This window comes from Macrobrachium rosenbergii, chromosome 10 (genome assembly GCF_040412425.1).
Source record: "Macrobrachium rosenbergii isolate ZJJX-2024 chromosome 10, ASM4041242v1, whole genome shotgun sequence".
Classification (NCBI taxonomy): Eukaryota; Metazoa; Arthropoda; class Malacostraca; order Decapoda; family Palaemonidae; genus Macrobrachium; species Macrobrachium rosenbergii.
Window position 1 is genome coordinate 31,292,553 of NC_089750.1, and position 13,956 is coordinate 31,306,508.

The 13,956-nt window shown below is 41.0% G+C and overlaps 1 protein-coding gene across 1 annotated transcript in view; it reads left to right on the plus strand.

Annotated features, from left to right (window-relative positions):
• Positions 1–13,956, plus strand: part of TAF1B (TATA box-binding protein-associated factor RNA polymerase I subunit B) — a 371,762-nt gene that overhangs the window by 294,594 nt on the left and 63,212 nt on the right. The window contains exon 7 of the mRNA XM_067110128.1: positions 1,026–1,201. Within this exon, the coding sequence (XP_066966229.1) occupies positions 1,026–1,201 (176 nt within the window). The remainder of the gene's footprint in view (positions 1–1,025; positions 1,202–13,956) is intronic.

Here is a 13,956-nt window from a genome sequence, read left to right on the forward strand (position 1 = left end):
GGGTGAGAAAAGGTCGGCTAATGCCTATGCCTCCTCTTTCATCCCATTGGCCGAACCTTGTCACCATCAGTTCCTTGCTCTACAATTTATATGTTTTTTACTGGCTTCCAGCTGGTGTTAGAAGAATTTATCCTTATGTTAAGATCACAGGTTTGTTAGCTATGAAAAATACAAATTAATTAAAAATTTGTTATTTTTTCTTGTTATAACCTTGCTGATCTATACTGACAGCTGCCTTTTAGGGATTGAGGAGATCTTTAGTTCATCAAACTTAATCTACACTCTTTAATTTCATAACCATGCAGGACCAAGGAGGATACACCATGAAATCTGCATACTGTACTTGGGTTAATACTTTTAACCGTAAGCACTCTGCCTCTTATTTTATTCATACAAAGTAATTGGGCAAAGTAACTTTTATAGAAGTATGAGTCACTCTGAATGGTTACTGCTGTAAAACACTATTACTGGGTTTTTACCATTGATTTTGATTTTGCAGCAAAAACACGTTACTATCCTATGCTTATTTTTTTGTTATATTCAAAGTTGATTAAAATAGTATTTATGATGAAAGTAAGTCAATAATGGTGAATCATTCACATGTTTTTGATATGTCTCAGCAGACAGGTATTGGCATTCAGATTACCACTACAGTATCCATGGAACAGAAAAATATAAAATTATTAGTTTTAATTTTAATTATTTGCCTGTTAATCCCAAAGATTGCATTTAACTGGGAGATAGGTTTCATGTAAAAGAGAGCTGGTCTTTTGCTTCAATTAACCATCTGTAAATGCAGTGTCCATATGTGAGTTGTTCCAACCATTTAATTTTATGCAAGTGCTGCCTAAGTCTTTGAAATTTTTGACATTTATTTTAAAACATGCTATAATAAAGCTGTAGGACATTTGCTCGTATATTGAATCACTTGTAATAGCAGTTTTCACTAACAAATCAAGTGACTGGTGTTATTGACCCCACATATGATGAAAGCAGACTTGTGGTAAAGGTAAATTTTTTTGCAGGTACATAAACAGATTAATATGGTATTGTGGAGAAATTGACTGTGTTACAAATATGCACTCACGTAAGGCAGACTTCTGTAACTTTGGAGAAGCTGGAAGTTTTTCAAGGTTTGCTTGGACTGAGGGTATTTGGAGACTTGGGTCTTTTAATTCTACAGATGCTCCTGGAATTATAGGTAATTTTTATGTTTTTTTTTGTCATACATGTATTTATTGGAAGTAGATTTGCAAAATGTGCATGGGACATTTCTCTTTATGTAGCAGTTTCTTAAGGAAAGCAAGGAATTATTATTATTGATGAAATTTTACAAACATTCATGTTCCAGTTGATAGAGAAAAACCCATTAAGTGGAACTTGTATTTCAATTATGTTATATAATTGAAATACAAGTTTACAGTAGGTCCAGCTATCATCTTCAGTGTCCTTGCCATATGATGTTTATTTTGGTGACCTTATGTGTATGTATCTCATACTTGATCTCTAGCCCGTGGTCCAATATGTACCTCCAAGGGATCCTCTCTGACCCTTTGCCTTCCTTCAATCCGGGGATTTTCAGTAATCCTTCTCCCACAGTCTTTTAGATGTAAAACCTGGTTTGACCTTTTGACCAGATGCAGTAAGCCTGGCTTGTTTAGTACTAATTTTTGATAGCATAGCCGCTGTTCATCCTCAAAGGAGTTACTCTCATGGGTACCCTAGAGGGACTCCGTTAGATAGACCAACCAATTTCAAAGAATTCTCTTCTAGTTGGTCTGGCTTGTATAGTGCACGTTGATACTGAAAGAGTTTAGGACTCAAGGCAAGAGGGGCCTTTCTCTTGTCTACAGTGGCTGCCAAGGTTCCATTCATATTATCAACCTGCAGATGTGGCAATGGTGCACTGCTCTCTGTTCATTATTGGGTTGACAACGTACCTCATGTCAAACCAACTCTCATTATTCTCTGGTCTCTGCAACTGTTAGCACACAGCTAAAATTTTGCATGCATAAGTGCTCCAGATCATATTTGGTCTTCATGGAAGAACCAAGCTGAAGCAAGTTATGTGGAAATTTTTAGTTTAAAAAAAAATTTTATAGCGTAGCCGCTTGTTTCGTCCTCAAGGAGTTACCCCCATGTTGTGCCAGCACTCCATGGTGACTAGACTAGTATCAAAGAAATATTTTTCTAGCCTGGTCTTGTAGCCGGGTATTGTATCTTAATGAAAACACTATGACATGTGATAGAGTATAATGGACTGAAAGATAAGAGGGCATTTTCCCTTATGTTCAGCAAAGCTGAACCCAGTTTTTTCTACGTCAAAAAATGCAAGAAGTGACTATTGCACATGTGTGTCTACCATCTTGTTTACGACCATGGCAGGCAAAAGACCAGCTCCATTACCCTCTGCTGGTGCGAGCTACATGCATGAGGATTCAGTACCCTTACTGTTTTCACCAGCAAGAATCATGGAAATATCCAAACTCGAAAGTTAAGTGCGTATTTTTAAGCTCCAGTTAAAAATTGTTAGTTTAAACTGTGAAACAAATGTTTTTGTGTTAGGAATCTGGAAACCGGACTTTCTTTTCGGAGCACATGGTTGGTGCTGTCTCACGATCTCTGTTATTTGCGAAAGCCCCAAAAATTCGAATTTTTGATCCTTCAGTTTAAAAGTGTAACTAAAGAAATGTTCCACAATTTATTATTAATTTAGGTAATCCTTTCAGGTACCAATGTCCACAATAGCCTAGGCAGTAGCCTACACGAGATGGTAGCCTAACAAATTCAGTGTGAATAATGTAAATGTAGATGTTGTCCATAGCCTGTATCCTAGGATTACACATCCTAAAGGTGATTTAAATAATCTGGATTAGGTAGTAACCCAATTTAAGGTAAGTAAGAACCTTTAAGACATATTGTAAGGTTCTAGGCAGTAGCCTAGTTTACACCAAGGATCCTAGAATTTGATAAACAGGAAACTAAAATTTTCTCTCTATATAGCCTCTATACTGATGATCTAAAATAATCCAGGACTAGGCAGTAGCTATATTAGTTTAAGTGATAAACTTTTACAAAACTCTTATTATTGGACAATCATTTTCTTAGACGGTAATATAGAACTAGATGAAAATGGTAACTTGTGCCAGATGAGATGGTAGCCTAGCCTTAAGGCTACATACTAAGGCAATTGCGTGTTATGTAACCATACCCTTGTGAATTAAATAGTCCAGATTAGCCAGTATCCTAGATTAGAGTAAGTGATAACTTGGCTATAAGATTATATATTATTGGGTTACTATTTTATATAATAGATCAAATAACCTAGGATTGGATACAAACAAGGGAGGTGGTCAGCCTGAGCTAGACAAAAATAGTAGCCTAACTGTGTTTACTTATTAGCAAGTTGCTAGTTTTATATGGCCTGTACATTTAAGTGTGATCTATAAAAATCTGGATTACCTAATACCCCATACTAGGCTAAGAAAGAACAGTAAGCCTCAGAGTGCATATAAACAGTATTCTAGGAATAGTAACATTGGTAAGGGAAGCCTAGGAGTACATATAAACAGTATTCTAGGGTCAATAATATTGGTAAGGTCGTAGGAAGCCCCTACCCTTACAGGTGATATAAACCTAGAACAGGCAATAGCCTAACTAGGTTAAGTAGAAATCCCTTATTAAGGGAATGTTCCTACTGTTAATTTAGAATCAGTGGGGCTGAGTATCAGACAAAAAGGTAGTCTCGGCTACATAAAACAAAAAAACAGATTATAAGAGGATTAATATTGTTGAAGCTTATATCCTTAGGTTTTTAATTAAACCTAGAATAACAAACGGCCTAGAATAGGTTAAGCGAGAATCCTCTAAGACAGTGATCTTCAAACTGTGGGCCATGGCCCACTGGTGGGCCATGGCCTGGTTTTCAGGTGGGCCACGTACATTTAACTAGATTATAATAAAAAATAAATTAACTATATAAAAAATAAGAGAATAAAATAAAAACAAAAGAAATAAAAATCTGAAACTTCAGTGTAAAGACAAAACTGTAATTCATTTTGCTGACTCATTGCGTGCTTTCACTGCTAAGATCCAGAACTGGGTTAGGAAAATTAATGCTTCGTAATTTTGCAATGTTTGAGAATTTTTGTTAAGTTGTTGAAGGTGAAAAAGAACTAGATCCTTGTCTCCAAAATGAAATAATCAACCACCTTCAAAATTTGGGTCAAGAATTTTCCAGATACTTCCCTGATCTTGAGTCCATAGATCTGTCATTTATAGCAGATCCATTTAATATTGAGCCAGATTCTGTGCCAGACCCTGACCAAGATGAATACTTGGAAATGAAATTTGATTCTGGTATAAAGTGTTTGCAAAAAGAGCTCTCTGTACAGGAATTCTGGGCTCAAGTAAGTGCATCATACCCTAGAATTGGTAAGCATGCGCTAAAAACACTTCTACATTTCTCCTCCACTCACTTATGTGAATCAGGCTTTTCTCCCTTACTTCAAATCAAAACAAAAGCAAGAAACCGCTTAGAGGTGGAGGATGACATGCGATGTGCCTTGTCCAAAATTCTCCCCCGATTTGATAAGCTGAAACAAGTACATCCATCTCATTAGCTGCCTTACCTGAGTCAGTGGTTACCATGAACAGCAGAGAAGTTGCGTTTTATGTTTATCTTTTGGCCATGTTTCAAGCCGTAAGGTCAGTATATGAATTTTATTTGCAATAATCAAAGTTCAGTTATTGATTTCTGGATTATTAAATTTAACTTTCATGAAAATTCCTTAGATACATTTACCATATAATGCATTTATGACAATTCTGTTTGAACATGTTAAGAAAATGTAATAAAGTTCCTCAAGTACCTGGTATCGTATGTTTTATTATGAACATAATTTATATGCTAAATCTGAAGGGCAGTAGGCCATGAATATTTGGAAATGCCTGAAGTGGGCCATGGTCTTAAAAAGTTTGAAGACCACTGCTCTAAGAGATCTTCTATGCTTAGATTAACATAGATTATACTAGAAGGATTAACCTAAGCCACATAAAACAGTAGCCCATTCCACCTGCCAAGAACATAGTCCTTGCAAAAAACAGGACAGATATGCTTGGTTGTCAGATATATGCGAAATTTGCAGTGTGCTCTTGGCAGCAAGTTTTAAGGACCAGACAGCTCCTTTCAAGCTGTCACATGGGTCCTAGGGTTCTAGGGTTCAGCAACAGGGGGGGAAGGGGGAGATTATATCTTTCTGGCAGAACTCTGGTAGCAAATATTTAACCCCTTCTCAGAAGATCGATATTTGGGCCAAAACCCCATTAACATCAGTCCCCAATATCTCCCAGGTTAACCCTGTGGAGGAAATGGAGGAAGTTAATCTTGGAGGTGATTATCTTATAGATGAAGTGATATTACTACCAAAATGACCTTCCTGAACCCAGAAGGATCGGGGACACTACCTTCAGGTAACCGTTGGAGGAACTTTCCAGAAGGAATTCAATCCCCCATGCAACTCTCAGAAGCTGATCAGGATACTTCCCCCAAAAGAGATACAAGGATTCAGTTAACCCTGAAACGCCGAGCCTCTGTTTACAAAAGTGTCTGTCGTATGCCGGCGTTCTCGGGAGTTAGCGCGATATATATAGAAAAAAAAAAGTTTTTTTTTTTTAATCACAGCATGCTTAGTTTTTAAGATTAAGAGTTCATTTTGGCACCTTTTTTTGTCATTGCCTGAAGTTTAGTATGCAATCATCAGAAATGAAAAAAATCATTATCATATGTTACGTGTGATGGTCTTGGTTGATCATGTATTATTCAATTTACGTAATTTTTACGGCCCTGCAAACCAAGATTACACGTAACCTGCCACTTGAAGCCCAAAAGCTAACCTCAAAGACAGACGTTAATTAGCCAAAGGTCGCCAGTTAAGGGTTATTAACCTTAACAAAGAATATTTGAGATGAATTTGATTTTAAACGCAACGGTTCTTCCAAACATTCGGACGCGAGGCATACAAAGCATCGAGATTTAACCTGATTTTGCTTACCCTAAATCCTAGGTATTTTACTGGAATAACAGGTTGAAGCTAACAACATAATAATTTGGCTTAATCTAGACTTCGTGAACACATATACCGTAAGTGGTGGCTGAAGGGGGAACAAAGGAAATTTGAAATACAGAAAACAAAGGATAAAAGAATGGGCGAAGTTTTGAACAAAAAGCGACTTTACCTTAGGACTAACGTTGTGCGATCAACGACCGACGTGGAGTTCTTGCAATTGTTTCTTCACTTCACTAATAGAATAATAGACAAAGAAAGGGGGAAGAGGTCCAACTGGACGTGTTATCTCTCCAAAGCTTGGTTCTCTCTGAAGTTCTCTGACCGGCCTATGTCAAAACAGTCACCCCAGGTGTCCACGTTCTTGTTAAAAACATTCGCCAAGAGACAGGTAGGAAGGAAAAAGGGACCTTAGGACCACCTATTCTTAAGGCTGATAGGAAATTTTCCCCTAGGGTAAAAATGCTAACTTACCTATCCCATTCTCCAACGGACGTTAAGGTTTGAACTGAAGACGCACCTATATAGACAATGTCTTTTCCCGGTCTCAGTCAGGCTGATATTTTTACAATCAAAAGTTACGAGGGCGAACAGCAGTAATATTTGTAAAAGCTCCCCCCCTTAAGAGGGCCTTCACTCCCTTTTCGGGCGTGAAGGTCTATACTAAGCAAGCTGTTCGCCTCTCGTAGGTTACTCTCCTTCCCCTGAGCAGATTAGTCCTGGTTAGCCTACCTAGCTACAGAACTACCTAACCCTAGATAGGATATGAGCTATAATCACTACTTAACCTAATTCTAATAGTACTAGAAGGTGCTCACGGTTATTATAGGCTACCTCCTACAATCATGATGTGTTTTAGACCTAGCCTAGTGGTACATTCTATGATATTCCCTAGCCTAACCTATCCTAACCCGACCGTAGCACCAACATAAGAGTTAATATTCTAACTAAATTACAACATGGTTTATGTTTAATACAATTAATAATTACTAGTTAATTCATGAGGGTTGCCTCATATGATAAATGGGTGCCTCACTGAGGTCTTAGGCCATGCGTGTCACGAGCATCGTGGCTCGTTTCACAATAGTTAAGATTACTGAAATTAGTTATGCTACTTACATGATTACTGCGGCTCGGTGGTAAGTGGAAGGAACAAGGTTACTAAATTGATGTACCGTACTTTAAGGTGGCCTAGGCTATGCACAATGAAAGGAAGAGATCACACTGGCTACCTCCTCTGGGCAAGGGGCCAGGATCACTCTTAGATGTTAGGGCACTGTGCCGAGAGGGCACTAGTGCCAGGATGAGCGTATAGCTCGGCAACTACTGGGCTCTCTTCCGCCTTCTTCTTCTTCTTCTTCGGTTTCCTCCCAGGCCTATCAGTAGCTGGCCTAGCAGGTGATGAGAGCACCGACTCGGGGACAGGCCAGAAGGGCTCGCGGGCGCGAAGTCAGGGGCAACTGCAAAAGCTGCGGGAGGACTCCCTACTCCGGCTGCTGCGACAACCGGAGCGAGAGCGATCTCGACTTCTGCGTCCGAGGATGCCAGTTCCTGGTCTTCCAAGGGAGGGGTACCATTTTCGATCCTCCAGGGTTCATCCCCTGGAGTCAAATTTGCGAAGAAGAAGGTTCGGGTGCTGGAGGCTCTCCAGTCGCGATGATCAACTGCATGGGGAATCCTAAATCTCCGGAGGAGGATTAAGCCTCATGATTTAGACCCGGCATAGGGCCTTTTCCATTGGTAGCTCAACGTCCGTGGCGGACGGAGTCTGGCACTGCTCAGTGCTCGCAAGTGGCACTGGCAGCAGTTGAGGGTCAGGCATGCCTGACAAGGGGTCCGGAGGTGCAATACCTCTCGGACGACTTGGGTTTGGCTGCGGCAGAGATTCCTGCCCCAGCAGGAGATCGTAGCCTCTCCTAGAGTTTTGTTCGGGGCGTCCGCTGGGCGTTGCTTGCTTGGGCAGCCCTCCCAATTTGTGGAGTGGTCTGCCCGCTTGCACGTCCTGCAGCGGTACTGCTCCTCCTGAATCTCTCTTCGCGGAGGGGGACCTCTTGGTGGGCCAGCCCTTCGCGATTGGAGAGGGCTAGGCCTGAAATAGGTTGGGTGGCGCCCCTTCCGTGGACCACTTTGGTGGGCGGGAGGTGGAGGTTTGTCATTATTGGGAGTTATAACTGGGGCCTCCGTGGAGGAGGTAACGTGGCTGCGGAGTGGCGTTGGTGACGGGCTTCCGCAGAGAAGATCCCGACCCAACAAGAAGGCCACTCCGGGCCGAATTCCACCTACCACGCCGAGGCGGTGGGGTATCGTGCCCCAAGGTGTCATAACCTGGAGTTGGACAGTAGGAACGGTGATGGTGTGGCCCTCTATCCACTTCATTTCCCACCGGGTTTCTTCGTCAACCATGGCACCGGCTGGCACTTGGGCCCTGGCGATCAGGCTAATATCTGCCGCAGTGTCTACTGTGACCGGAAGGGTCACTGGCAGGCTAGTGCTCTGAAGAGGGGCCACCGAGATGAACTGGGTTTCCAGTCTCTCGGGTAAAGGATCCGTGCGGACCAGCAGCAGAAAATGAAGTGCTGATTAGGTTGACAAATTTGGTGGTGGGGACATGATGTGGACAGGCCGGAGATCCAGCATTGTAGTGGCTAGCAGCCCCACAGGATCTGCACGGGCCTTTTGGATGGGCTCGGTGGCCTGCAGTAACTGTTGGAGGAGAGGGCTGAGCGGATGAATCGGGAGCGGAGTTCTGGCTGGTAGGGTTAGGCTGCTTATTAGTGCCGAGTTTGTATCGGCACTCAGCTTCAGCGTGGCCCCCCTTCTTGCAATAGTTGCATATGGTCTTGCTAGGCAGTCCATTCTTCGGGCGAGTGGAGTTCGAGAGGTAGGCCGGAGGGATGATTCGCTTCTGAGAGGTGCTATGCGACTGATTGAAGGTTTCCACGAATCAGCCATGCGACAAGCTTCCATAAGTGTGGAGGGCTGTTTATCGTTAAGATATACTGCAAGGGGCCCTGGCACACATTGGAAAAGGTCTTCTAGCATGGTCCGATTGAAGAGATCCTCAAACGTCGTGCAGGCCAAGGAGTCGAACCAGCGCGTCCCGGACTGGGTTTTGTGACATGCCCATTCCGTCCAAGACCAGCCGACTTCCTTGGCAAGACCTCGGAACCGTTGTCTCCATTTTTCTGGGGTTATCTCGTAGGCCTTTGTAATGACTCTACGAACTTCCGCCATGTTGCCTCTCTGGCTCTTCTCCAGTGAACGAAGCGCTGCCTTGGCTTTTCCCTCCATATGCTTGGCTAGTATTAAGGCTCTCTCCGTCTCCGTGGTGCTGTAGTTATCGAAAGAGCCTCGATCTCCTCCAGCCATGCTTCTGGCTCGTCCTCAGTCCAGTTGGGGACTAGGGAATTGATGCTCGAAATTGGAGCGTTTGATGCAGCAGGTGTAGGACTGGAGGCTTGATGGCTAGCCATAGCTTCGGCATTCTCCATTTTCGCTCTCTCAAGCTCGAGCTCCTTCTCCTTTAGGGCTAACTCAGTTTCCTTGCAGGCTAACTCATGCTGCCTCCTTCTTTCTTCTCTTTCCTCTTCATATTGCCTTTGCTCGGCTTCATACACCCTTCGCTCTTCTTCATACTTCCTCTGCTCGGCTTCATACTTCCTCTGCTCGAGTCTTTCTTCCTTCTCCCGCTTGGCCAAGTTGTCCACTTGCTCCTTAACCCAGGTGGTAAGTTCAGAGCCGGTGAGACCTGCCGCCGTCCCCAGCCCCAGGAAAGTTTTATAATGCTCTGCTGCCATGGTTCTGGTGGGGAAGGGCGTCTAACCGGGTCGAGTGGGCGTACTTGGGCAGCGAGGAAGTGTCTCTTCAATGACGTGGCACCCTTTCAAAAGGTGGCACTGTAGTTTGGGTGTGCCGTGTACAGGTCACACTGGTGGCACTCAGTATCCCTAGGCACTGGTGCAGGTTAGGTTCCAGAAGAACTTTCTCTTCTGTGTTCCCTTTTGGTTTTGTTTTATTTATTTTTTCTGGATTCTTGCTTGGTGGCACTTATGGTGCCAATGTGTTCCTAGGGACCCTCTACTGGAGTCCAACTAGGCTATATGGGAGGAAGGGCACTCTACACCCCCTGCAGAGTGCAACAATCGAATGAGAGAGAAAGGGAAGGTAAAAGAGAGAGAGAGAGAGAGAGAGAGAGAGTAAGCTATTCAAGTGATGAGTGCTGCAAATTATTGGCACTGTGGAATAAAGTGAATTTGGGTTTTTTTTTCTTAAAGATCCTCGTGAGTGGCTGGTCCCAGTACCGGCCCCAGTGCTGGCCCCTTCTTTTTCAGAGGGTGAAAACTACTGTTGGCTTGGTCTGGATAGCAGGCCTCACTCGTGACCGACAGTTTATCACTGTATCGTAATTACTCTTAACTTGTCCTCATCTATTGTGGGACAGAGGTGTTTCTTTTAATTGGCTTATTGTATTCGAATTAATTAGCCTAGTGTCGGCCGTTCTTTCTTTGAAGAGGGTCACGTACACTTAGGTTAGGAATGCTTACTTGAAGAGAGAGAGAGAGAGAGAGAGAGAGAGAGAGAGAGAGAGAGAGAGAGAGAGAGAGAGAGAGAGAGAGAGAGAGAGAGAGAGAGAGAGAGAGAGAGAGAGAGAGAGAGAGAGAGAGAGAGAGAGAGAATGAATTTTCAATCAGCGAATTTCTTGCTGCTTGAGAACATGTAAACAAAGATTTTATACATGCACAATGGCATGGATCTTAATAAAATGATATAGATGCGTCGTCTTGGCTTCCTTAGGGATTACTTTATTATCTTAATTTTCCCGGGACCCGACGTCACAAAAGTTTATCGTAAAAATTTTAAATTTTCTTTATATGATTTTTATAGTAGGTATTTGTATAAGAACTTGTTATGGTATTACTCTAACTAAGGCCTATCTTTCCCTGCCTAAATTATCTTTTGGTTTTGTCTATCGAAGTCTGTCTAGCTAAGATATTGTCTAACTGGGTCTACTACGAAAAGAAAAAAATTGACCCAAGAGTGGTTCAACAGAGTCTGTCACAATAACAAAGTCTTAAGATGGCGGCCAGGTCCCGTTAGGCCTAAATTTCAAAACCTTTGGGCGCGCGACAACATCAAATGGCGGTTACTCTAGTTTAAACAATTTCAAAACAACAACAATCAAAATGCGGTATTTTCTTTTTAGCACAAATTCAAACAACGAAAAACAAATGCAGGTATCCAGATTTTACTTTAAATATACCAATCATGCATAGCGTTTTACGTTACGGATGGAAAACTAAATTACCAAACAACTTTGTGTCTTTTGTTATCGTTCTCTCAGGTGAAACATCCTCGGCAAACAATGGAATAGATTTGCGTGATTTGGAACGGACCAAATTTACTTTACTGAAAATGTATTTTATGATACAATTACTACTTCCGTTCGTTCGCCACTTCACTGACACGGTTTTTTGAATGATTCCCGCTATATGCAAACAATAACGATCGGAATTGCCGACGCGATTTCTACATTACTTTGTGTACATGAAATGGGCTCCGCTTTTTCGGCCTTAAGATTCGTTTCTTGAACGACTTCTCTCACGGTCCGAACACGGTAAAATGCCCTTTCTTAAACGACATAAATTGTGATTCGCTCTGCTCTCGACGTCACACCCTTCCTACCTACGCTAATTCTCACTACCTTGTTATTATAACTATTCTCTTTACTGCTTATTATTATGCCTCGTTCCTTGTTTGGAAGAATGAAATGGAGTTCGATATCTGACTTTTTTTTTTTTTTTTTTTTTTTTTTTGGAATTAATGTAATTTAATTTCCTTTTCTCCAGATTCTTTCTCTAAAATGTACTTTAGATTCTACGCAAGGTCGCCAATGTTACGTGTGATGGTCTTGGTTGATCATGTATTATTCAATTTACGTAATTTTTACGGCCCTGCAAACCAAGATTACACGTAACCTGCCACTTGAAGCCCAAAGTTAACCTCAAAGACAGACGTTAATTAGCCAAAGGTCGCCAGTTAAGGGTTATTAACCTTAACAAAGAATATTTGAGATGAATTTGATTTTAAACGCAACGGTTCTTCCAAACATTCGGACGCGAGGCATACAAAAGCATCGAGATTTAACCTGATTTTGCTTACCCTAAATCCTAGGTATTTTACTGGAATAACGGGGTTGAAGCTAACAACATAATAATTTGGCTTAATCTAGACTTCGTGAACACATATACCGTAAGTGGTGGCTGAAGGGGGAACAAAGGAAATTTGAAATACAGAAATCAAAGGATAAAAGAATGGGCGAAGTTTTGAACAAAAAGCGACTTTACCTTAGGACGAACGTTGTGCGCATCAACGACCGACGTGGAGTTCTTGCAATTGTTTCTTCACTTCACTAATAGAATAATAGACAAAGAAAGGGGGAAGAGGTCCAACTGGACGTGTTATCTCTCCGAAAGCTTGGTTCTCTCTGAAGTTCTCTGACCGGCCTATGTCAAAAACAGTCACCCCAGGTGTCCACGTTCTTGTTAAAAACATTCGCCAAGAGACAGGTAGGAAGGAAAAAGGGACCTTAGGACCACCTATTCTTAAGGCTGATAGGGAAATTTTCCTATAGGGTAAAATTTTGCCTAACTTACCTATCCCGTTCTCCAACGGACGTTAAGGTTTGAACTGAAGACGCACCTATATAGACAATGTCTTTTCCCGGTCTCAGTCAGGCTGATATTTTTACAATCAAAAGTTACGAGGGCGAACAGCAGTAATATTTGTAAAACATATATAAATATTGGAATATATGACAGTGCGAAAAAAAAATTTCATATATAATTGTATACAAATCGCGCTCTGAGCAAAACAGTTAAAGCTAATGAGTTATATTTTTTTCGTTGTATTGTACACTAAATTGCAATGATTTTGGTATATAACAAATTATAAAACGATCAGAGCAACACAGAGAAAATATTATCACAAAATGATGCATGAATTCGTAATGCGTGGATGTAAAAACAAGTTATTTTCTAAAATTCACCATAAATCGAAATATTGTGCTAGAGACTTCCCGTTTGTTGCAAAATGAAGGTAATTGATTGAATATTACTAGACTGTAAGTGTTTTAGCTTACAATTGCAGTTTTCGACTATTTTGGTCGACTTAAAGTTGACCGAAGGTCGAATTTTTTCTTTTTTATCGTGATTTATATGAAAATATTTCCAAACTGATAAAAGCTACAACCATGAGTTATTTTTTGTTGTATTTTACATGATATTGTGCACATTTTCATGTATAACACTTTATGTAAGGCCTAATATAAAACGGTGCGAAAATTATGAAAAGGTGACTAAAGAAATTCTGAGATTTTCAGCCGAGTTACTGCCAGGGCTAAGATTAAAATGGAGGTAAGGAAAAAGTTTTTTTCAAAAATTCACCATAAATCGAAATATTGTGATAGAGACTTCCCGTTTGTTGCAAAATGAAGGTAAATGATTGAATGTTACAAGAATGTAAGATTTTTAGCTTACAATTGCGTTTTTCGACCATTTCAGTCGAGTCAAAGTTGACTGAAGGTTGAAATTTTGGCAGTTATCGTGATTTATATGAAAATATTTCAAAACTAATAAAAGCTACAACCATGAGTTATTTTTTGTTGTATTCTACATGAAATTGCACACATTTTCATATATAAAACTTTATGTAACAGCTAATATAAAATGGTGCAAACATTACGACAAAGTGACGAAAGAATTTCTGAGATTTTTAAAAACGAGTTACTGATGTTGAGGCGAGGACGTAAGGAAAAAGTTTTTTCAAAATTCACCATAAATCGAAATATTGTGCTAAAGACTTCCAATTTATTGCAAAATGAAGGTAAATGATT